The sequence below is a fragment of the Phymastichus coffea genome, unplaced genomic scaffold, assembly GCF_024137745.1.
Source record: "Phymastichus coffea isolate CEN01 unplaced genomic scaffold, Cenicafe_Pcof_1.1 PCOF00008, whole genome shotgun sequence".
Lineage (NCBI taxonomy): Eukaryota > Metazoa > Arthropoda > Insecta > Hymenoptera > Eulophidae > Phymastichus > Phymastichus coffea.
Window position 1 is genome coordinate 6,497,023 of NW_026706819.1, and position 27,291 is coordinate 6,524,313.

General features: G+C 33.2%; 1 protein-coding gene across 1 annotated transcript in view; it reads left to right on the top strand.

Moving 5' to 3' along the window:
* LOC131669695 (lysosome membrane protein 2-like) overlaps positions 1 to 25,667 on the top strand; it is a 193,838-nt gene extending 168,171 nt beyond the window's left edge. Inside the window, exons 4-5 of the mRNA XM_058944777.1 lie at positions 25,425 to 25,507; positions 25,568 to 25,667. Coding sequence (XP_058800760.1) covers positions 25,425 to 25,490 — 66 coding nt within the window. The 3' untranslated portion in view covers positions 25,491 to 25,507; positions 25,568 to 25,667. The remainder of the gene's footprint in view (positions 1 to 25,424; positions 25,508 to 25,567) is intronic.
* The last annotated feature ends 1,624 nt before the right edge of the window (positions 25,668 to 27,291 follow it).

Here is a 27,291-nt window from a genome sequence, read left to right on the forward strand (position 1 = left end):
TGTTGGACGTATTGTATCGACTATTGAACTAACAGCATAATAAATAGTAATAAGAATATAAGATTATAAGTACAAATAATAATAAGATACTATTCCGTTAATTCGTATTTCGTAGTACCTGCTACGTAAGTATAACTATAACATTATTTTTTATATGCAAATAATTTTACGGCTTTTTAATATTTGTTATTAAAAAAATTGAAATTACACTGATTATGAGGATTTATTAATTAATGATGTTTATAATTATTGTTTACTTATTGATTTGTTTATTATTATTGTTTATTAATTAATATGTTTACTTTTTAATTTATTAATTAATTTTTTTCATGAATGTTTTCTATAAGTTTGTTTATCATTATTGTTTACTTATCAATTTGTTTATTTATTTGTTTTTATCCTAATTTGTTTATTTGTTATTCAGTTTATTTCTTATTCCCCAGCGATATCAGGAGAGACCTATACAGAGGAAAAATAAGGAAAAAAAGGGGACGGATGAATGGACGGACGCACGGAGAATTTCGCGCCTTCTGTTTAATATAATAGAAGATATATAAGATATATATATATATATATATATATATATATATATATATATATATATATATATATATATATATATATATTTATTTCAGATTAAAAAATGAAAATTAACGCTCTGAACGTTTTAAATTTATTATTAGCTTACTTTCAAACTCTACAAATACCTGAAAGTGAGACAAATTATAAAGAGATTCAATTGTCGGAAAGAATTAAAAGCATTTTAATAGATTCCGTGAATGATTTCAATGAAGTAGATATGATCGTTGAAGATACATTAGATTTTCAAGAAGATTACAAAGATCATGCTGCAAAAATAGTAGAAGATGAAGTTCAACACCATTTTCCTGACGATTTCGAAGCACCCACCGACCATTGTACCAAAGACAATGAAGATGTCAGTTTTGAATATAAGCAAAGAGCCGTAGAATACTGAAGAAGTGGCAAAAAAAAAATTTAAGTGTTGAAAGTGTACGTCAAAAATTTAAGAAAGTTTCATCTGTGAGTCAGTTGAAACGTTGGGCTCATACAGTCAACAAAGGTGGTACTTATAGAGAAAAAATTGCAAGAATTTGTCAGTACACTTTTGATAATTTTAAAGCAGCAGTAGACGCTGGTTACATCATTCATGATCGTGACATACGTCGATGGGCATTGCAAGCTCAAAAGATTATAGGATCAGAAGATGTAAGATTCAAAGCTTCGGATAACTGGCTTTGTAAATTCAAGAAAGCTCATAGAATAGTATCCCGGAAAATAAATAAGTTTATAACCAAGAAAACACTAGAATGTAATTCAGAACTAGCGATTAAAGCAAATACTTTTATTGCTGATGTTAAAGCAGGCATAAGAATAATTGGAATTACTAATCTCATGTATAAACAATGGTTAAGGAAAATCCCTCATGTAATTAAAACAACACTCTTGAAAATTTCAACGTTTCGCCATAAATTCATGGCCTCTTCAGGAAAACTTTATTAAAAAAAAAAATTATGAACAATTAAAAACTTTTTTATAAACAAATCGACATGATCATAACACTACAGTACACATCTAACAATAATAATAAAATCATTCGTACTCACAACTATAGAAAACCTAAGTCATAGTAATGTTAATTAATAAAATATTTTTACTATTCAGAAACAAACCGAAAAGTCAGAGATATAAAATGAACTGTAAATTTCAAAGTGGTAAAACTGTCTATATACTAGAAATGTCAATATAGTAAGCAATTAAACAACCAATCAGAGTCAAGCACGAAACGGAGATGCCCGAACAATTCGAATCACACAAATAAAATTCAATGACAAGAGCGCATCTCTTTTACAACATTTACAATCCGACAGTATTGTTTATTGAGAAGCTTCACATCTTCTTTTCTGTTAATCGTGTTATCACTAATATTAATATTAATCATCTCAGATGTAATTCTTTTTTTGTAATTTGATTCTCTATCCAAAATAACTGTGTTTTCCCAATCAAATTCATGGTTAGGAAAATTCTCTATGTGAGAAGATACTGGTAACTTATTTTTTCCTATTGAATCTTTGTGTTCTTTAATTCTCTTTTTTAAACTACGTTTTGTTTCCCCTACATAATTCGCAGGGCATGATTTACAATTGAATTTGTAAACGACTCCAGTTTCATCCCACTTTGACAATTTGTCCTTGCCTAGTTTAATTATGTTATTCAGTTTTTTGCTTAAAATAGGAACACATGTGATTTTAAATTTCTTAAAGATAGAATTACAATTATAATAAAAATTCTCACATAACGGCAGTGGTAGTATAGTGTCTTGATTATATTGTTTATTATTGTGAACTGATTCAATAATACCTTTGATTTGTTTGTATCTATGTTGTCTTAGTCTACGATTGATATTTGAGTTTATGAATTTAATCGGATAATTATTTTGTAATAATGTTTTTTTTATTTGTTCAATATTAGCATCATGAAAGGTCGGATCTGATAAACGTACTGCTCTATCAACTAAATTAGAAATAATATTTTTCTTCTGTTGAATAGTGTGATTAGAATTGTAATTCAATAGTCTGCCTGCCGAAAGTGGTTTCTGATACCAATTAGTATAAATAGAATTGTGATTTCGGTAGATAGTCACATCAAGAAAATTTATACTGTTGTTTTGTTCTATTTCATATGTGAATTTCAAATGTCTGTTATAGCTGTTAAAAATGTCTAATACTGATTGTACATGTTCTTTTTTTATACACAAAATTGTATCGTCAACATAACGGTAATAAAAAATTGGAACACAGTCAAAATCCTTTTTAAGTTGATCCAAACAATAATTTTCTAAGTCATCCACTAAATCTGCAAATAATGGCGATATTGGGGATCCCATTGGAGAACCAAACATCTGTTTATATATTTTATTATTAAAACAAAAATAAGTATTATTAAATATGAATTTGGTAATATCAATTATTGTATTGAATGGAATTTTTGAGTGTGATTTTATTCTATTGTAACGTTTGTCTAAACTTTTGATAACCAAATCACAGGGAATGTTCGTAAAAAGAGAACTTACATCGAGCGAAAGTAAATTATAATCATCCGGAATATATATTTTTTTAAACTTATCTATCAATGAAAAACTATTTTTAATATATGATTTGGGTGGTTCAATACATTTTCTCAGGTTTTTATCTAATACTTTTGAAAGAAAATAAGTAGGGCTATCTATTAGTGAAATAACTGGTCTAAGTGGGCAACCACTTTTATGTATTTTAGGTAATCCATACGCTCTCGCTAAAGATGTATTAGTTTGTGTGAGATTGATTCTATTATATCTCTGATCCAAAAATTCTTCCTCATTTAATTGTGATAATATCTGATAAACCTTTGATTGAAGATTTTTTAACGGATTTTTTTCAACTATTTTAAATGTATCTTTATCAGCCAACAATAATTCCATATTTCTCATGTAATCATCCTTATTCAAACATACCGAAACATTACCCTTATCTGATCGTGTGAAAAATAAATTCTTATTATTTTTTAAAAATTCTTGAGTTTTTTTGTAATCTTTAGTAATTTTTTTCTCGTATGTACTAATATGATTTGTTTGTCTACAAGCGAATTCAATGTTTTTAATTAAAATGTTTCTCATTTTTGGAATGTTTTTTGGTTCTATGTCTACGTTTTCATCTATTGTCAAATCAGAATTATTATTTCTTTTACTGAATTTACTAACTGCATATTCGAAATTTTTTATACTGTTTATAATGTCTTTTTCCGATAATCTATTTTTCAAATTATGTTTCTCACCTAAAGAAACAATATTTGTGACTTCTTGTGGAAGGCTAACTTTTGACAAATTGATTACCCATTTTTCATTGTTTTGAGGATATACAACTAAATTTTGTTTATTAATTAATTTATTTAATTTATTATCTAACCTCTTTTTTGTATTATTAAATATTTTTGTACTTTTGCTTTCTATGTATTTTCGAAATTTAATTAGCATGTATGAATACCTGTGAAATTCTTTGAAAAGAGAAGCCAATGCATTGAGACGTTTTCTAAGAAAATTAATATGTATGAACAAGTCTGTGATTTCTAGCCTAAGTACACTATTCGAGTGTGAACGAATGAAATTTTCATGATGTTTAAAACCGGAATTACTGTGATATGAATGCATCCTTCTAAACATGTTACTTATGTGTGAAGGCGTTACGTCATTCTGACGGCAACTAATAAGAAACTGTAATCTTGCGTTAGAATTGGCCAGATCATATCGAAACTTCGTTCACCTTTTTACAAAATTAGCCTGTTGATAACCATATCTAATGTTAACATATTTGAAAAAATTAACGAAACGTTGAAATTTTCAAGAGTGTTGTTTTAATTACATGAGGGATTTTCCTTAACCATTGTTTATATATGAGATTAGTAATATTTCGAAGGAAAATAAAATAGATTATAATAATTGGAATTCATAATGTGTTTAATTCTGATCAGAGCGGATTCCAACTGGAAATGCACTCCGGAAGAACGCTAGCGGTTGAAGGAGAAAAGCAGGTACAGTGTTTAGTACAGTCAGTTTCTTCAACAACCCACAGTTATACTATACAGCCACTCATATCAGCCACAGGAGAATTACTGTCACCACACTTTTTAGTTTTGAAGGAATCTAGCGGTGAGTTTGGACCCATTGTTGAAACCACTTTATTTAGACCCGAAAATGTTTACGTAGAAGCATCTAAATCTGGAAAGTTGACTACAGGTATACATAATCCCATCTAGTTACAATTAATGTCATTATAAATGATTTTACAAATAAGATTTTTGATTGTAGATCTCTTTAAAATATGGCTGCAAAAAGTATATTTCCCTAATGTAGGTTCCAATACGATGCTGTTGCTTGACTCCTGGAGCGGTCATTGTGACAGTGCCATAGAGATTGTAACTCCACGTGATAAAATTATAAATTTTAAAAAAATACCGACTGGCACAACGGGAAAAATTCAGCCACTTGATGTTTTTGGATTTCGCATATGGAAGAACTTTGTCCGCCAATTTTCAGATACCGTAATTTTGATGAATTATGATTTGGATTTACATAAAAGAAACAACATTATTAAACTTCAGTCGTTAGTCCACAATCAATTATCTTCACCAAGATATACTAATCTTTTTAAATATTCCTGGTTCAAGAGTGGTTACCTCACTAAAAAACCAGAAAATTTTGACAATCCTGTTGCTTACAGTTTTGGAGATTCCTGCGATACACATTGTGACATAGAAGGATGCAAAAATGTGGCTATTATACGTTGCGGTTGGTGCAAAAAATCATTATGTTTCGAGCACTTCTATGAAGAATATCATTATTGTAAGAAGTATGAACAATAAATCCGTCCTAATTTTTTTGATTGTTTTTAATTGGTAACTGAATGAATTATAGTAACGCATATAAAAATCAATTAAATATATATTACTTGGCAGTTTACAATTTTAGTCACAAGAAAGGAGAAAAACTCAACCAACAAAAACAATGGCAATGCTATCAACCCTCCTAATCACCGAATGGCGATGGTAATAAACCTCCCCCTAATAACCCTCCTAATATCCCCCAATGGCATTGCTTACAACCCCCCATTAACCTCCTAATAACTCCCCCCCCAATAAGACCCTCCCCCTAATAACCCCAGTAGTTAGCAGGGTTGATAACGTTGCCATTATGTTATTCGGTGGGTTGCAAGCATTGCCATAAGGTTGCAAGGGGGCTCAGCTATGTCTTCGGGCTATTAGTGAGGGGCTAACGGCATTTTCATTGGAGGTTTTTAGGGGGTTATTAGGGAGGGTTGTAAGCATTCTGATAGTGCGGGTTAGTGCGGGAAATTGCCATTGGGATATAAGGGGAGTTTTAGAAATTGCTACTGGGTGATGGATCATTTTTCCGGACAGATTCGGAATCGGCGCAACAAAATACTTTGGAAAAACGTTGTCCCAGTTCTGGGTCTTGTTGGGTGATATAATCTTGGATTGGTACATATTTTTCGTATTCTATCCACGATAATAATTTTTCCAATTTTTTAAGCTCATTATGAACTTTTTTTCAAAAATAGGAATGGAGAAGGTAAAAATTTCGATGACATAAATTAGGGGTTGCAACCCTCGTGGTCGAAACTGCACGAGATAAATGTGTTTGTACATTATAAGTGATGAGCAACGTATTTTACAGTAAATTATCAACACCACCTGTAATGTATTGGAAACAATTTTTTGGGGGTGGTTTTTCAACATAAGGGGTGGTTTTAAAAATAAAAGGTAAATTTTTTTTCTTATTCTATCCACGGTAATATTTTTACTAATTTTTTCAAGCTCATTATGAACTTTTTTTCAAAAATAGGTACAAAGAAGGTAAAAATTTCGATGACAGAAATTAGGGGTTGCAACCCTTGTGGTCGAAACTGCACGAGATAGTTGTGTTTGTACAGTATAAATGATGCTTAACGTATTTTACACTAAATTATCAACACCACCTGTAATGTATTGAAAACAATTTTTTAGGGGTGGTTTTTCAACTTTAAGGGGGTAGTTTCAAAAAAAACCTTGACTAGATTAACTTTATTTTTGTATTTTATGTAGGGTAATATTTTTTCCAATTTTTTTCGGGTTATTTTAATTTTTTTCATAAAAATAGCCATGAAATAGATAGTATTTTAAATAAAAAAAATTAGGGTTGCATCCCTTGTGGTCGGAATTGCATGTGCTAGTTTGCTTTTCACATGAGAAGTGATATGAAATTTGTTTGGTCGTAAAATATCAATTAGATGCTGAGATACATTGGAAAATCTATTTTTGGGGGTGAACTTTGAGGGTTGTTTTCACCCCCTCAAAGTGTTTTTCCGCCGATAAAAAAAAATACGTATGTCTTATTTTTTGATGAACTATAACATATCAAAAGATTATTGAAATCGGTGAGGTCGGGTTGGGGGGGTTTCCTTGTAAGTTAAGTCAGCTGACGCTAAGGCGAATACACGTATTAACATACGTGTTAACGGAGCGGCGGTTTGCTCTGCATCATGAGAGTTTGTTCTTAAATAAATTTCTCATTTTTGCAGCTATCCCCCCGTTACAGTACGTTTGTAAAAAAATTAGAGAAAAATAAAGAAAATTAAGTTGCTTGAGAAAAAGCTATGTAAAGTGTTTGAAATATTTTATGAATTATTCAAAATTTGAAGAAAGTTTTCTGTTTAAAAAAATACAGTATTTTGAGAGGAATCATTTTTGTGAACTTTTGTTGAAAATAAAATTATAAAGCAGAATATAAAAATTGTCAGGGAAAAAGATCTTTTGTGTCTTGAATAGAGAAATAAGGATAAATGCTTATTACAGGAAAATATTTGAAATAAAAAGGCCAATTTAATATGATAGGAAATAACATATAGAAAAAGAAAGAGAAAAAATTTGAGAAAGTATTTTGATTACAAAATTTGTCTGAGTCGCTAACCGGAAAGCAATATATTAGGAATATGTTTTATTAATATATAAAAATTAATTTTTGAGAAGTATTTAGAAAATTGATTAAACGAATGAAATAATTAATATAGTTAGAATAAAATTCGTCTTGAGTTTAATATAGAATGTAACGGGAGAGGTTATCTAACATAATGGGAAATTTATTTAAGCACAAACTCCCACGATGCAAAGCTAACCGCCGCTCCGTTAAACACGTACGTGTATCCGCCTTTACGTCAGGTGATTTCGTTTTGGTGTCTTCTTTCCAATTGAGTTGAACTCACCTTAAGTCACTTTACTTGTGACACTCGATGTATCCTAGGTATGAGTGACTTTATGCCTAATCCGCTTAATCCCCTAGATAAAATCGGATTAAAACCTAAGCCTTTATAAATCGCTTAAACTAATAGGAAATGAAATGACGTAATCGGCGAATAAAATTAAATAACTTTAATCAATAAAACTACAGTCTTTTATGGGCCGAAAGACTAACGCACGCGAATAGAATTTACGAATTATTAATATTCGGTGAGAGAGAGAGAGAGAGAGAGAGAGAGAGAGAGAAAATTCGAAAACTACCGCGAAACTAACGCTCGGCGCGAATACAAAAAGATTCAATATCGCGGTTGACGAAATACTTCCGAACGTATTTTGTCACGCAATAATAAAGGGAGGTGCACCTACCCTGCGGTGCAATCACGGTGATCAGCCGTAATTGTTGATGAAAAAATCAACTGCCGATACTCCTGCAATTAATCAGCTGCGCTGCCTCGCTCTCCAATCCGTCGTAATTTGCTGCTGCTGTACTCGTATTGCTGCTTCTTGCTGCTGCGATAAGGTTGTTGCACTCGCACGTAAAAAATCGTCTCAGAACGTAAACGGCGAAACACAGTGCAAAATAATTTGTCGGTATTATCGCGAATTCAGCTGAGGCGTAACTGCCGATTTCAAACGCTCGCGCGCCCTCTCTTTCTCTCTTAATCGTTTGAACTAACACGCGAGTAACAGAATCGGGAACGGATCGATTAATTGAATTGACTACCGTTGCAAGAAAACGAGTCAATTAATGAAAGATATAATTATAATATAAATATTATAATTTATATATGTAATATAAATCGAAGTAAGATTTTGAAAGATTACAAAATTGAGCTAACTAAAAATTACTGGTGTTTATTGAAAATTGAATTTGTATTTGAAAATTATTGACTAAAAGTATACATTCATTTTTAATTACTCAGAAATAGGGAAAGATTAATGAATAAGTTTTTTTTTATTTTTAATAAAATTTTGTTAGTTAGATAAGATTTTTGGTCTTTCTTCTAGTTTTCTTAGTTGTAATGCCACCGTTCGTAAGTTTTAATAATTTTTCTAACGAAGTAGTCGACACGGTAGATGACTTAATTGAAGATATTACACATTTAAAAGAAAGTCAAATATCCGTAATTGATAGAGTTAATAACCACAGCTCCGATATTTCAAAAATAAATAATAACGGTCGCAGTCTTAGTGCACGTGTCGTAAAACTTGAATTAGAAAGTAAGCTTAGAATTGAGCAAATAGCTGGCTTAGGAAATATTTACTTAGATTTAATTAAAATTAATAACATTTATGAAAAATAAATTAAGGCATTAATTAATCAAACAAAAATTAATAAGAAATTGGCCACACAATAAAAAATCTCAAATAATATTTTAAAAATAAGAATAGGAAAATTAACTAAAGCTTTTGCAAATTTAAGTCTATAAATCAATTTTACACATACCTTTTATAGTAGGAAATAAGTAGAGTAGATAAGATTAGATTAGAAAAGATCATTAGTGCATTAGGTAATATATATCTGTTTTTTTTCCTTTTTCAAAAGTGAGAATCCAAGGCAAGAAGTGCAATTTCTCCAAAAAGCGAAGGAGGCAAATCGCACGAATCTATGCTAATACGATGGGAGCAAGCACTCCTGAAGAGCAACGAATATATAAGACATTAGAAGTACAAAAGAAACACACAGCAATTCTAGACGACGAACCAAGGTACGAAACAAGACCGAGTTTAGATGATAGGATAAATCTTTTATTATCCAGTAATATTAATCTAGCTTGCAAGCACGGAAAGGATTCCCACCAATGCCTAGATTGTATTAGAATTTTTCGAGAACTTGGGCAGATTACAAAAAGAAAGCCAGAAAACCAGAAAACAATTATAACGGAAGTCCAATCCAGCATAGAGCGCATTGATTAAAAAAAGACTAAGGAATGTAGCGAAGAAAAAATAAAAAAATTATACCGAAAATTATTCAAGCCGGAAAAAAGGATTTTAAAAAATATTGAAATAGGAAAACAGAATACCAAAAGTAGCGAAATAGGAATTCAAGAAGAAATAACAGAGCTCGACAAAAGAATATCAGAGAAACAAAAATAAATAATCTAACTAATAAATGCTCAAAAGAAAAAAGAAAAAAACTAATAAATAAAATTTAAAAATAAATAAATTATTTATAAATAATTTACCTAACCTAACTCCATCCTCATCTGTAAATGAGATCTGAATTAGAATTAAAATCCTATCCTAAAAACTTGTAAGTCACCAATATTCGGCGTTATAACATTTAAATATTTCTTTTTGTGGATTAGTCTTCTTTGATTCTTTGAAAAAATTTTTGCATTACAAACTCGAATTTGATAAAAGAAACAAAGCACTAAGCGCGCTACTTTTACACGCAGCCGGTCGAAAACCTCGAGTGTTAGCTGGACAATTAGTAAAGTTGGCGGAGGTCTAAGGCGATCAACCGAGTCACTCCCTGACTTAAACAATATTCAAGACAGTCCTGCTTTGGACCCAGATTTTAACCCTAACAGAGCCTTGCGTCAAGTCGAAACTGCGTCTACTTCACATATCTTAAGCGACCCTATTCCAATTACTGATTTGCCGAACCTATTTATTAATTACAACAAAATGCCGCCGAAATTTGATAGTAATGGCGAGGCAGACATATACGCCGAAACGAAAGCATTACCAAGATATGTAGTATCATTAAATGATTCATTAAGTGTAGTGTCTACATTTGATGGAAGACCAACCCAATGGACTCAATTCGTGGAAGGATGCAAAGAAGCATTAAGGATAATACCACCAAATATAGAAGAAAATTTAACCAAACGCTTGAGATCAAAATTAGAAAGAGAAGCACGTGCTACAGTAGTAGGATTAACATTTTCCACTGTAGATGAATTGCTAAACCATTTAGCTGACATATTCGGTCCCATTCAAATGTTAAATAAATTATTAGATGAATTAGGCAATGAGTTCCAAAGGAATGAGGAAAAAGTACTAATTTTTGGAAATAGGCTACGACTATTAAGTAGTAAAATTATTGAAGCTAAAAAGAAAGAAGAAAATCTAGAGTCTTTAACGCCTACACAAAAACAAATAATTGAACAAAATATATTTGAATGTTTTAGAAGAGGACTAAAGCCTGAAATTCGGCTAAATTTACCTAGTGATACCACCATCTTAAATGCACTAAAGAATGCCATAAAAGTCGAAAAAGACTTAGAGTGACAATCAACGTTGCGAGCACGAGCAATCTAATAATTCTCGTTCTTTAAGATCAATAACCCTCTGTCAAAATTATAATAAAGAAGGCCATAATGCCCTAAATTGTAATAGTATAACTAGAGAAAATAACAATAAACGATGCAATTTCTGTAAAAAAGTTAGTCAGGAAGAAAATTCATGCTTCTCTAAGTTAAGGAGTAATACTACAACATGTCAACTTTGTAATAGGAAAGGTGACGTTGCTCGTGATTGTCGAACACATCTCAAATGTCAAATATGCAATAGAAACGGTCATATAGCTGCAGATTGCCGAACTCGAACACAAGTAAGAATGATAAATCAAGTCGTTTGCTAAATTTGTGATAAACCTGGCCACTCAGCGAAAGTTTCACAGAAATTTAAGCAACAACCATGATACAGAAGTTACTTACCAAATTTGTCTTAAGTCAGGCCGTTCAGCAAAAGAATGTTATAATAGTAAGTGTTACTCCAAACACTAATTGTTTCTATTACAAGCAACCAGACCATTATGTCGCTAATTGTCCAAAAAGACAACCATACCGCCATCAATTTGAGGGAAACGGACAGCAGTCCTCTCATCAGAGCGCAATGCAGAGGACCAATTCGAATTAAGCACATCAATTACAAAAGGCAGAGGTATCGCTCAGTCTTATTCCGTAACAAATGAACCAAGAATTTCAGCTAAAGTCTTAATAATTAACGCAAATTTCTTAGGTGATATCAAATTTCAAATTATGATTGATACAGGCTCGGAAGTTAACATAATGAAAATAGGAATGATTCAAAATTACACAGAACATATAAATAGTACTAAATGCAAACAGATAAAAGGAATAGACTTAGAGGTCTTTATCACATTAGGAACAATTACACTATCAATATTTAGTTTACCGATGGAATTTCAATTAGTATCAGATGATTTTCCAATACCTTGTGAAGTAGTTTTAGGGGCTACATATTTTTCAGAAAGCAACTCTGTAATAAGTTTCGCAACGCGATAATTTATTGTAGGAGATCATGTTATACGATTTCAAGAAAATAATGTACAATGTAGTAATTTTTGTTATTTACATAGTACAGAAGGAATAGCAGAAGTTAGTATTAATGCAATACAAAAAGTTTCTCCAAAGGTCAAGGTTTTGAATCCATCAACTAGGACCAAAGAATATTTCCTAATAGACACTGGGTCCGAAGTTAATCTAATAAACAAACGTCTTCTGTCACCTGGAAATGAAATTGATGTTACACAAATGACACAAGTCCGAGGAATAGGAAAGGAAATAATATCAATCCTTGGTACTACCGAAATAAAAATACATATTTGATACTTATACGATTTTTCATGTAGTTGATGATGCGTTTGGAATGACTTATGAAGGAATACTAGGCGCTTTATTTCTCGAAGAAGCCAAAGCTATTATAGACTTCGGATTCAATAATTTTAGAGGAGAAAACTTTGTCGTACCTTTATTATTAGAACGAGATCTTGGAAAAATCATGCCAAGACCACAAGTCAATAAAGTGTAGCTTAGTCCTGACGAGTTTGACAGTATATTAAACGAATTGATACCCATAGATTTTGGAGTACCGTTTAATTCAGCCGTTAGACACATTTATAGTATTGCACAAGAAAGCGTTAATAAAGAACTAGATATAGAAGACATAGATAATGATTTAGGAACAACCGACGTAATTTTAGATGAAACTAACGAAGATAGTAATAAAAGCGTAGAAGATTATTTAGATTTAAGCCACCTAAATAAACGAGACTGAAAAGAATTACATCATTAACCTCATTAAGGAAGTACGAGATGTTTTCTATCTCCCTAGCGACAAATTACCGGGAACCGATCTTGTCTTGCATGAGATAAAAACAATCGATGACGTACCAGTTAATAGTAGACAGTATCAATTTCCCCACTCTATGAAGGATAAGATTAACTATCATGTCGAAAAATTACTAAAAGCTGGAATAATACAAGAATCTACTTCACCATACAACATCCCCATATTGATCGTACCTAAGGCAACAGACAGTAATGGAAGAATGGTGTTGGATATGAGAGGATTGAACGAAAAAACGATTGCTCATTCATATCTAATACCTAACATTACATAAATTTTTAACCAAGTAGAAGGTGCTAGATTCTATTCCGTGCTCGATCTCGCCATGGGATTTTATGAAATCAAGATGCACCCAATAGATGCGCATAAAACGGCTTTCAGTACTCTTTCCGGCCATTATGAATTTGTGCGTATGCCATTTGGTTTGAAGAATGCGCCCGCGACTTTTCAACGTTTAATGGATACGTTGCTCCGCGGACTTCAAGGGCTAGATCTGTTCGTGTATTTAAACGATATAGTTATATATGCCAATACACTTGGAGAACATGATCGCCAATTCCGAATGTTGGTTGAAAGATTACGAAAGGCAGGATTGAAATTACAGATTGGAAAATACAAGTTTTTGATGCGACGAGTTAATTATTTAGGTCATATAATAAGTGAAAATGGTCTAGAGCCAGATCCAAAAAAAATTGAAGCAGTGAAGGAATATCCAAGACCAAAGTTGGTTAAAGCTGTACGTCAATTTTTAGGGTTATGTGGTTATTATCGTAGATTCATTAAAGATTTTGCGAAAATTGCTAAACCTTTGATCAAACTTCTGCAAAAAGATACGGTGTTTGAATGGACAGATAAAATCGAAAATTTATTTTGTAAACTTAAAGACTTGCTGTGTAGCGCTCCATTACTACAATTCTCAAATCTTGACAAAGATTACATAATCCGTACTGATGCCTCTGGAATCGCGATAGCAGGAATACCCTCACAAGGCACTATTGGATCGGATCAACCTATTGCATACACCTCTCGAGTATTACGTGATCCGAAATTGAATTACGAAGTTTACGAAAAAGAAGCGCTTGCAATTACTCACAGTGTCAAAGCATTAAAATCATATGTCTTCGGAAGAAAAATCACCATTATTACTGACCACCAGCCTTTAGTTTGGTTTAAGACAACCGACCTCAATACCAGGGTTTTGAAATGGCGTTTTCAAATTTCTGAATATGACTGTGAGATAATTTATCGCCCAGGCAAAGCCAATACGACGGCTGATGCATTATTACGAAATCCGATAGAACCAGTTAATGTAAAACACATACCTCAGAATGATAGAGAAATTAAGAATATACTTTACTCTTATATTAGCAAACAGACAGGCGAAGAATTTCAATTCTTAATTTATTCTACTTCCACTACCAATATCAATAAATCCTGCTAAGTACTGGATGATATACCTATTCAAATGACCAATATCTTACACATACAGAGTATTTTCACTGAAGATGAAAATCAAGAATATATGGTTAAATTTTTATAAGAATCGGTATATTCGTTTTACAGAAATCGTGCCGCCCGTTCTGAAAAACGTTGTTTTGAGAAAAACGCGTTTAAAGTTTTTTTAAATGAAATATCATGAAAAAATCTTACCTAAATTCAATCAGCAGTGCCTGGACCGTACATACCGCCTTCTGCTTGTTCTTGAGCCTCAGTTTCTGCTAATCTTTCTTGTTGCCGTTTCGTTCTGGCCTCTTTAGAAGATTGTGAGCTGCGGCGGTTTGCATCTTTAATGCGCAACTTATCGCGCTTCTTAGCATATTCGATGACGGTCGGGCCGAGTTTTATGCCTAATACCTCCATTATCTTCATAACTGGCATGTAACCTTCATTGTAGATGCAAGCCGAAATTTTGCATGCGATCTCGACAATTTGTTTGCCATTAAATTTGTGCTTGGGAGCCATATCCCATACACACTTGTTAAAACTTTCGTTGTTATTTTGTGTATGGCCTCCCAAGCACCGTTCGAGCAGCTCAGTTTTGGTTAGATCTTCATAAATTGGTTTTAGTACCTCTTGAATATCAGCAGAAAGAGCAGGTGGATGTTTATACGCTTTCTTAGCAGCCTGAGACTTGAGATACCTACACCAATCAAGCGAGCAATGCGAGTGTTGAGGTTTGGCGTCCGTGGATATTTTATGGTAATATCCTGCCCAAATCTCTTTACGCATACCTTCAACAGAATCGATGTTCCTTCGAACTGCTAATCCATAATTTTCTGACAATTCTTTCATTAATTTAATAGTTAGATTTTGAGTTTTTTCAGCAGGAACCTTTTTGACGGTAGCGGTTTTTCTTTTTACAACCTTTTTTGTTGTAGTTTTTTTCGGTGCGGCTTTTTTCTTTTCGGCTTGCTTTAGGGCCTTTTTCTTTTGTATTAAAGATTTTCTGGCATCATTAGCACGCTTAAAAATATCTTACAACAAATGGGCCGGGCGAACGCGCTAATCCCTTAGGTAAGCCCGCTCAGGTAATAATATTCAGATTGTAGAAAAATATAGTTACACTGCTCGGATCTTCACAAAATTGTAGTATAATATTCTTAGATATATATACTTTCAAAAAATGTAAAAAAAAAAAATCGATTTTTCAAAAGTGTCAAAGTAGGTTGTACCCTTAATGGTTTAACTCATAGAACCTCAGGGTCAATAAAACTGAAATTATTTGAGATACCAATGAAATTCTATATTGTGCAAAATGATTTACCTGTAAATTGCGAAGGCATAATAGGATCTGATTTCCTTTCTTCTAGTAAAGCAAGTGTTAATTTTGATACAAAGTCAATAAAAATAGGATACATGTACATTCCTTTTAGAAGACGGAAAATACCAACACAAGAGAATAATATTTACATATCAGTAATCACCGAAGCAGACAAAACTCATCGAATTCCTGAAGTGAATATAGTTACTAGAAGGCAAAAACAACAAATGGAACAGTCATCTGACCCTGTGTTAGTTCATAAAGAAATTAATAAGATCAAACCAATAAAACGTCCACGTGGAAGACCGCGAAAAAACCCCGTCGACAATAATAGTGAAAATGTCACTCCACGCCCCGAAATATCTCCTGTCGAACCTCTCACTCCTTCAACTAATGAAGTTGCTTCAAAGCGTTATCCGCAAAGGAAACGAAAAGATGTACCAGACTACGAGGAAAGTGATCTTGACGATAGTGAATTTTAAGGTGAGGCACGTGCTGTTCCAGACATGCCCGTACACCCCAATTCTTCACATGATATACAAGGAAATGATTCTGAAGAAGACACGATAAACAGTAGTAACAGACAATGTTGCTTACTTTATAAGCAGCAATGGACAGCTTTGTGACGAAAGTGCGCGAAAACTGATAGAAAACAAAAAAATTAATAGTAAACAAATATTGCGAGTAGGTGAAGTTTCGAAGGACAAGAAGAAAAGGAACTATTAATAATTTGGACTTTGTATACGAGGAGACCATCTAGAATCCCTTGCTTATGTTAAAAATTATGTACATAATACTTTAAAAATATTAAGAGACTTGCTAATTAATACTAATCAAACTGAGATTTGTTTTGCTCAAATTAAACACATAGAAAATTTAAGCTGGCCAGAGATACTGAATTTATTAGATAGTGTTTAGAAATAGTGGAATAAAAATAATAATTTGTATGGATGAGTTAACGTACGTACCTTTAGAACAACAAGACGCGATCTTTTATGAATTCCATAAATCCTCAATTGGAGGACATCGTGGCGTTTCAAAGACCTTTTACCGAATCAGACAAGAGTACTAGGAAAATCTAAAAGATGATATTCAAAGGCGTATTCAACAATGTTTAGAATGCCAATTGAAAAAGCTTACTCGTTTACAAACCAAACAACCGATGATAATAACTGACACATACGCTACGGTATTCGATAAAATTGCAATGGATGTTGTGGATCCTCTAAAAAGAACCATAAAAGGAAATGAATACATTTTAACCTTGCAAGATCAATTAAGTAAATTTTGCCTGGCTGTCCCATTACCAAATACCTTATCATCTACAATAACTGCCGCTTTCATCAAGAAATTCATCTGTGTTTTTGGATACCTAAAAGCTGCAATTACTGATCAAGGCAAAAACTTTTTAAGTTTGCTAATGACGCGTGTGTCTAAGTTTAAAATAAAAAAAATTGAAAATTACCGTATTCATGCCTCAATCCAACGGCTCCCTTGAGAGACCCTATCACGCACATATTGAATACTTAAAACAATACACCGACATTGACAATGATTGGGATAATTGGCTCGATTTAGCTATCCTGAATTACAATACCTGTGTACAAGAAAGTATCAAACATACGCCGTATGAAGTCATATTTGTTCGATTAGCTCGAATGCCTTCAAGTAATCCTCTTTGTGAGAGCGATACGCTGCCTACATATAAGGGATATATAATAGATTTAGTTGCGCGTTTATGTAGAATACGGAAATTAGCTTATGAAAATTTAGTTAATTCTAAAGAACGATCAAAAAAATATTATGATAAGCATATAAATCCAAAAGGTTTTAGTTTAGGTGATTTTGCTTTTTAAAATCAGAACTTAAACCAGGGAAATTCGGGGATCATTACTCAGAACCTTATAAAATAGTTGGTATTCTATCAAAACATAATGTTAAAATAGAAACCAAAAAGAGCACAAAAGTAGTTCATTCAAATAGACTCCGAATTTCATATATTAACAAACCAACCAAAGAAATCAAACATAAATGAAAGTATGATCACAATAATGATAGTAATATACCCTCTTTGACACTCAAACAAAAGGAACATATAATGAAATATTTTCTGATTACAGAACTATAACATGATGCATATTCTTCTATTATCATTGCTATTCCTAATAATAGATAACCCAGTTACAGCCATCATAGGATACGACTGCGGAGCAAGATCTCTCAACATAACGACTATATCTCTATCAAACGTGGAAGAATGTAAAGTGCCTTCTACAAAAATAAATATAACAAAAAAATACATCCAATTGTTACTGTAAAATAATTATGAAACTATACAAGTGATTCAATGTAAAGTCCAAATAGATTGAACTGTTTATTATTGTGGAATGCATTCACAGAATTACATAATAGAGAATGGCGTAATAGAATATTTAATGGATGTAAGCCGACAAACTTGTTATGATTTGCACAAAAACGGTACGTTTTATTTTTATAATTTGCATGTGTTTCGAGATATTAAAGTTAACCAAACCACGGCTATACCCGCAATACTTGCAGGAAGTGTAGATCAAAATGGAAAATGTAACGATAGTAGTTATTCCGATGCTTATGGAAATTGGAGTTCAGTAGTGGTCCAAGCTAAAATAAGAGTAACTTTGCAAGAATATACCGCTTCTATAGACTTAGATAATAACCAAATAATATTACGTAGTAGCGTTAGATGTAATTTAGGTAATGAACATTGTATTGATTCTGAAGGAGGATATACTTTTTGGGAAAGTATACCTAAGGATGTATGTAAATTTAATCAGTATTATATATTGTATGAAGGTGTAGCTAATCAGATTGAAGGTGAAATCGAACAAACCTTATACTCATTAGTTACACAAGACATCACGTTCGCGTTAATATCCAAATCCAAACATAATCTATGTGGTTATGAAATTATAGTTACCGAACATCCAAAATTGTTTGTCTATATTGTCGAAAATAATGCGTTTTTCCTCAGTAAGGATATATCGTTGAATAACCTAGATATATTTGAGTATGTAAATTCAAAATTCGTATATGTAGAACGTCATATAAAGGTAAAATAAGTCGTATGTACAAGGATGTTGTCGTACATCGCTCTATGCAAGAAAGAGAAATTTTGAAAAATGCACTTGCAATTGCTACTCAATCTCCCGATCAGTTTGCCTATAATCTCATGAAAGGACCCGGATATAGTACATGGCTGTAACAGCAGGAGAGGTAGTATACATCGTTAAGTGAATACCCGTTGATGTGAAATTATCGCAAGGAGACGAATGTTATGCCGAATTGAAAGTAATCCATAGCAATCATACCAAATTTTTATCTCCTAAAACTCACATTTTAAAAGCTTATGGGACAATAATTGATTGTGATGCTCTACTACCTACATTCTTTTATTTCAATGACGATTGGTATAAGTTTTTGCCCAGAGCAGTAGAAGCAAAAACTCCCACCACTCTTAAGCCTTTTTGTGGGTTAATCTGGAAATAAATTTTTGATGAGTGATTCAGATAGGGCTTGGTAATAGCTAAAAAATGGTGAACTTCAAATTTTCGTACGATTTTTTTTCCAAAATTGGCTAATTGTCAAAAATAATAAAAAAATTTCAGAATTTTCAATTTTGCATATTTGTTGCAAAATTTAAAAAAACAATCGATGGCAACTGTGAGTCATATCATTTGAAAGCTCTCCGAAAGACCTTTCAAACGCACCCACGCTCGTCTCTGTACGTTAATTTCTACCAGAGATATAAAACTTTGAAGTTAGACTGATTTTGCCCGTGGGGGGGTAAAAGTGGCTGACCGGCACTGTACATGTATTTGCAATTCATTGTGCAAATACTCGTTCTATAATGTAATAATTCTATTTGATCAATGTATTTATTTAATGAATATAAATTAAAAATTTTAATTAAAAATTTTCTATTATAATTTATTATTAGAATCCTTATAAACTTCAAAAGAGATGTCTTACAGACGCCTGTCACCAATGTCTTCAGAGATATCTTCCCAGATAACATCGTGTCGGCAATATGCCAGCAATATGACGGCATGTGTGCCGCACGCACGACGTCGAGTTGCCCCGGCTTTACGCTATCAATATGCCGACAACATGCGGCATGTGACCGAGCACAAAATGAATAGCACGCGTGCCGTCAGTATGCCGTCGTATTGCCGAGCATTTTGTTGGCAATATGTTGGCAAATTGACAGCAAATTTCTTACACGTTAGCACGCATGCCGTCAGAATGCCATCATATTGCCGAACATTTTGTTGGTGATATGCTGGCAAAATAACAACAAGTTCCTTGCTTGCTTATAAATGAAAAGAATTTTAATTTATTTATAAATAAAAAGACTTGAATTTAGTAAAAATTTATATTTATTCAAACAATATAATTGAGATAAGATTTATTCTTGATATGTATTAATTTTATAATATTTGATATAATTTTCTTAGCTTATTTTATTTTACATAATGAACTTTTAATTAAACATAAAAAATATATTAAGATTTATTTGTAACGTGAAATATTATTGAACACAGGATCATTTCAGATCGATATTAATTGAAAATTAGTAATCGCTAAATATTTTATATATGATGTAACGGGGTGGGTATTCCGTTTAATTAATTTATCCGCGTAATCGTGTCGAAGAGCGCACGTAATTACCTATGTTAAATACGAAATTCGGAGAGCAGGAGGGAACGGGTGTCAGTCAACCAACTATCTACAAATACGAAATGAACACTTTGAAAGTACTGTTAATATCACATACGAGAACTTTTATTACCTCTTAACATTACATCGTATTCGGCCCGCGTGTTTATGTTTACATGCCGCGCGCACGACAACAACATGCAGTGTCGGATCGCTCGCCGTTCTTTGTTTGCCGAGATGTTACATGCACGCTTTTTGTCGAATCGAGGGATTAGTCGTGTAGCAATTATATCGCGACCGCGAAATTAAGCTGGCCAGCTTACCTTTTTAGCAGTCGCACGAAGACCAGGAGCACAAATTCACACTTCGGTTGCCGCAAAGTCTGTCTTTATCACTTCGAGGTAACTCGCGTGTTTTGGTTTCGCCCTCGATGGCGAAACTCCTCACTCGCACACTCTCGCACGCACTCAGCTCCTTCAGCCTACAGCACGGCTCCTGCAGGTCCGGGTCAGCTCGTGTCGACACTCAGGATGGCTCGGGAACAACGACAATCTCTTTCGCATAGCTTAGCGATCGGGTGCTGATCCTCGACTCTCCGACTAACGTATCGGTAGCTGATTCTGCACGTTCGGCTAAGCTTTTCGATGGCTAATCCTTCACTGGTTCGTTTTCAATCGCGCGCGTTCTGCCTCGTCGCATGCCGAATTCCCTCATTACATTTTTTGTCTACCGGTAAGTGCTGCCCCCGCAGGCAGCCACTAGGTTAGGCTATTAGCGCTAATTCGACGTTTACCGTCACAATGAAGATTGTAAATTAATATTTTTTATTTTTTAATGTAAAATTAATATCATTGTGTAAAATAACAAATGTTATAGTAATTAAATAGTATAAAATTAATATTTATCCAGAATGAACCTTGTCATAGAACGAAACATAACATATACATATTATGCATACAATACAAAAAATAAAATATATCTATGGACGTTAGATGTTACATCATATACACTCAAACCTATTTTTTTTTCCCGAAGGATTTTGGTGTGCCAAATCCGAATTTGACGACAGTATTGTCCGTATCCTCAGGTTTTTAAGCTATTCTGACCTAAAAAAGAGAAACAATAATTTTTTGCTATATTTCAGATCATATGATATCGCGAGAAATTTTTTTTCTAAAGCAGCCATGTAGTCTCAAAGTACTAGTGTTTTTATTTCCTTTTGCTTATTATTATTTTAACTTTTACTGTTATTATTTAAAAATGTATTGTTGAAGATGTAATGCAGATAATGCGCTTTTGACCGATGGTATTGAAGGAAACGTTAGTTTTCATAAAATAAATACATTTGTTTATAAGGCCAACAGTTCACATCTCAAAATCAAACCATGAAGGTTTTTGATATGATGAATCCATATCTGGCGTCCGTCATATTTGCGACATATTCTAACCTAAAAGTGCCAAATTAAGTTTTTATGTTACATTTCAGGTACCTGCTAAAGCAAAGATATTGAACCGGATTAAAAATCCAATCCGCTTTGAGTCTACTTCTTAATTCTACAAATGGTAATTGAAATTCATTAAAGTAAAATGGATTTCAATCCATTTCAATATTCCTTTATCCTAAAATTAATTCTGCATATTATAAAAATTAATTTTAGGATGAAAAAAATATAAAAGTGGATTCAGATTGATTTCACTCAAATCAATTTCAATTGTCATTTGTTGGATTCAGAAATAGACTCAAAGCGGATTGGATTTTCAGTCAGGTTAAATGTCCTTGTTTTAATAGGGGTTATATAAAAGTCAGTTTAGTCGTTTTAAATTAATCATACATTTTTAAATGTGATTTTAATATTGAAGGTAACTATTTTTCTGGCGGAGATTTATCGTGAATTGAAATTACGTGCGATTGTATACTCATGAAATTAGTACCAAGATGACAATGAAATCATTCAGAATTAAGATCAAAGAAAGTTTCTCAGAGATTATAACTAACATATTCCCATGGTTTTTTGTCGCTAAATTTAATTTTGGCCTTTATAATATTCTTTCCTCAAAACTATAACGATATTTTCAAGAACAAAGTTTGAAATCGATGATGTGTGATAAGTCTTCGTATGCAGCAATATGTTAGAATATAATAGTGACCATATCAAATCCATAATCCCAATGACACGTCCGCTGCGAGCTCGAAAATTACGACAGTTTAACTTCACAACGTAAACCCGTTCAAATAACCCTCGAAGATATAGTTCCCAATCCTACTACAAAATAACCTTAAAATTGACCCAGTTTAATGCGAATTTAGAAAGACAGAAAGGTTATCATCAAGCGCTAAACACGAATAACTCTGTACTGTACGAATGTTTAAGGCAACGATGCATAAACTCAATATCCAAACCCTAATGACTATGTACTCTACGGGTCAGTCAGATCGATTAATCTCACACTCTGAATCCTTATGACCCTGCACTCGGCGAATTCTATCGGGAGGATGATTAATATCAAACTCTAAACACTAATGACAGTACTGTGCGAGTGATAAAGACGAAAATAGCCAACTTTAAGCTCTAAACACCATTAACTATGTACTCTGAGAATTTAAGATGTCAGAATATTTAAGCTGAAGCTCTAAGCCTCAATATTGCAGTACTAAGCCAGTTTTTAATGCCAGGAAGGACAACCTATAACCCCAAATCCATGTGACCCTATCCTCTGCTAATTGTAAAGTCCAGGAAGGTGAATAACAAGCAATAAATCGCATTATCTCTGTATTCAGCTCATTTTAAATACCATGAAGATCAACATCAACCTCTAAGCCTCAGAAACTCAGTATTTTCTGTATTTCGAACGTAATAATGTTAAACCTTAAGCTCCAAAATCCAATGATCCTGTATTCTGCTAATTTTAAAGACTAGAAAGCTGAACCACATGTTCTAAACACTTATAACCCCGTACTCTACTAATTGTAAAGGCCCGGGAGCTCAATATCAAGATTTAACCTTTATTGACGACGTACTCTCTGAATCATTAACGTGAGAATGGCAAACTTGACGCTAAAACCCAATAACTCTGCTAGTCGGGTTTTGTAAGCTAGGAAGGATTACTTGTAATCCCAAATCTATATGACCATGTACTCTGCAAATAAATGATAATCTATAACCCTAAACCACTATGATCTTGTATTCTGCTAATTGTGAACGCTAGAAAAGTAAGCCGCGTGCTCTGAATCCCAATCACTCTGTGCTCAGCTCATTTGAAAGGTCAGGGATGTTAACCTCAAGCTCTGAACCCTTATTACCCTATGCTTTGTTAGTTGAAAAAGCCAGGGAGGTCAGTGTTTCGAGCTCTAAAGTCCAGTGAACCTGCATTTTACTATTTTGAAAGATCAGAAATATCGACGTTAAGCTGTAAAACATAGTGAACTTGTGATTGGAATGAACCTGTAACCTCATGTTACAAATTCAGAAGTATGCTCTGATTTTTGTGTGTGAACTATGCCAGTATGTGTTACCATGAACGAATGAATTTATTTTATTAAAAATCACGTTTTAACAACACCATGCATTGAAAGTAAACTCCATTGTCAGCAATATATTTTGCATTTTTTTAATTTAAAATAATAAAAATCATTGCCTTAAGGTGGCTCTACCAGGACGGGCCGTATTAAGTCGGGGCTCCATTGGGATTTACTTGAAATATTGTTTTTTCAGTTTCAATATACATATGAAATAGTGTTATAAGCAAGTACACGTTAATATAGGTATATCTTTTTGTACCTAATATTAAAAATAAAAATTTATCAAATCGCCTTTTGTATGTGCTCATACCTGATGTGCCTACATTTGACAACGTTGCATACAAAGCTCGCGGCGTTCTGCTCGCAGCTTACAGTTAACTTGCTCACCTCGCTGAAGTCGGTAAACACTTCGAACGAGTGTGTGATTTTTTAAAATAAATTTTTAATAAATATCCAATGCTTTGTAATGTTCGTAATACTATTGGCAAGAACAAAGGACAATTTGTTAAAGTGGCTGTTAAAAGAAAGGCTGAATCCTTATCTGACTATACGAAAAACAAGAAATGTAAAATTGAAGTAGGTATCTGTGTGCTCATGTTTATATTTGACTTTTTTGTGGAATACATGAAATGGTTGTTGATCATTGAAAATAAGTTATACGGTTACATTAAACGCGTCATTGCAAATATTTTTTTCATTCATTTTATTATTATTTCAATGTTAACCACAGATTGAAATATATATAATTACAGGAAACTGAAAAACATTATGTACATGGTGGTCGGCGAATAGTGGAATTAAATGCACTAGGCCGAGAGCTATGCTGATGATGTCAAATCAGCTTTGCAAAATCTGATACCTTATGCGTTTGGAGTCTATAATAATTGCCTGGCTTAGTGCGTCAGAGATGAACAAAACGTTCATTTCTATAAATATTTTAAAGATGGGAAGTGCTTGTGTGATCCTACAATGAAAAGAAATTTAGAAAAAGCGATGGAATCATTTATAAAAAATTCTGAGCAAATTGCTTCATGTGCATCTAGTCAGAGTAACAAGTCGTTTAATTTTATTGTTACTAATAAGTACCTCAAATCGAAATATTTTAGAGCAAGCGATTCACATCGTTTTAGAGTTAATATCTCAGTATTGCCAATAGATCTAGATTTTGAATTCATTAGTACTCTGTTCGTTGAACTAACTTTATCTCCGGGTAAATACACTAACAAATACAGAAAGGAAAAAAATAAAAAAAAAGAATACGATGCAATTCGTAAGAAATCAATTCATATAAAAAAGAAGAAGGATGATTTTGAAATACGAAAGGTCATCTGCACATTCAAAATCTATAAATAAAGAAGGCATATCTTACGAATCAGGAATGGGTTATTTGAGTACATCGGATCTTATAGATGAAACTGTTTTACCAGATAGAATTTAACAATCATAACTAAGTTACAATACAATTTTTATTATCTTTTTAACGTGTATTTTTGTATAATATAGATGCTGTGGATTATAAAGACTGCTGTATTGTCGTATTCGACACAGAAACTGCTGGGCTACGATTAACTGATGAAATAATTCAGGTAATGTATTACAACAAAATAAAATATTGTACGTTTTCATTATCATTAACGTTATTGCAGATTGCTGCTAAATGCGGAGATAGTACTTTCGAATTTTGCATAAAACCTCTTCGAGACATATCACTGGAGGCATCTGAAACGACAGATTTTACATTACAGAATGGCACCTTATGTTTATTCAATGAAATTGTGGAAACATATTCTGCTAAGGATGGGTTCATTAATTTTTGTATTTTCTCAAAATGCAAAAATCTCCTTGTATCTTTATATCTTATAATTGCCTAATTCTATGGATTCTATAAATACGAAAAACACAACTCGTTATATACTTCACATGTATGATACATTATTTTATTTTAGGTTCAATGCGTCAAGATTAATTAAATTGGCTTAAGCTTTATCACTGAAAAAAAATCAATGCTTTTTGTAAAAGGTTTCGGAGATTCTCTTGTAATGTTTCGAGAAGCACTATCGGAACAATTGGCTCAAAAAGAATCGTTTAGTCAGCCTAATTTAGTCGAACAACATTTACCACAGTCTGAGAGATTAGTAGCACATAATGCTATGTGATAATGCTGCAAAAACTATTACAGTTGATTTGTAAAGATAGTAATATTATTTTGAAGAATATACAAAGTGTAACTTATATTCTGAAAACAAAAGAACGTAATGAAAAAATTAAAACTTTAAAAGAGAGCTTGCAGGTATTAGAATTATCAAGTAATATGACTAGTAAAATATCAAAAGCCGGAATTGATTTTCAAGCTTTAAAAACAACTTATGAGACTGGTATGGGTACTTATGGGTACGAGGCTTTAACACTTATACTTGGAGGAACAGTAGATAAAAAGCCTCGAGTAACGACGAATAAGAGAATAATTGCCACAATTTTTGATAAATTGAAAAGTCTAGATGTAAATAACTGACTGCGTTATATAAACGAGATTGGTTATTTCAAATATAATTAATATATATTTATTGATTTCATAAATATTCAAAAAAATGTTGAGAACTTTTAATTTTATATAGTTGATTTAAAATTTTGTATTACGTTTCAGATGTACGAACAATTATAATTGTCATGCATAGTACTATAACGGGGTTTTGACCCAGCGCGGGTCACTCGTTATATAATTTACGAGAGAATTAGAAACAGCTCGGTGTGGGCCTCGTAATAGGCTGCGCAAAGCCTAACCCAGCAGCAACAGGAACGTCGTGGTGCAGCGTCCGTTACCTTGGTCCGCGGAGAGCGTCGTGTAGTCCTATGGGCGCTTTGGAGCGATCACGAAATTCAGGTGCGAAAGCCGGACGGAACGGGATTGTTTACGATAGGTAAAAAGGAAGCGCAGAGGAAGAAAACAGATATACGAGCAGCATTGAGTTTACTACAGAGAATAGTACAAAGTTAGTATGCAGCGTAAGCGGGAGAGAGAGCGGCAAAAAGCTAGCGAGAGAGACACGTATTCGAGGTGGTACTTACAATGACATCTTGGAGTCAGCCCTGGAGACAGTGTTCTCGGCCTCGCACGTGGTCCGCGAGGACGCGCAGTACGCAACTCGAATGCGGACAAGAGGCGGGCGGCTTTGAAGGCTCGCACGCGTAGTCGCTGGAATTAGCTCACCAAAACACTGGGCAATCTGGGCACCAAACCTCACACCGAGTGGGCACTCGCGTACTCGCCAGAAACACCAAGGAAATAGTCGCAGATCACAAAAGGTCGCAAGCACGTATATCCGCTCGTCACACGTACTTCGAAGTCGCCGGTACAAGAGAGAGTTCTTAT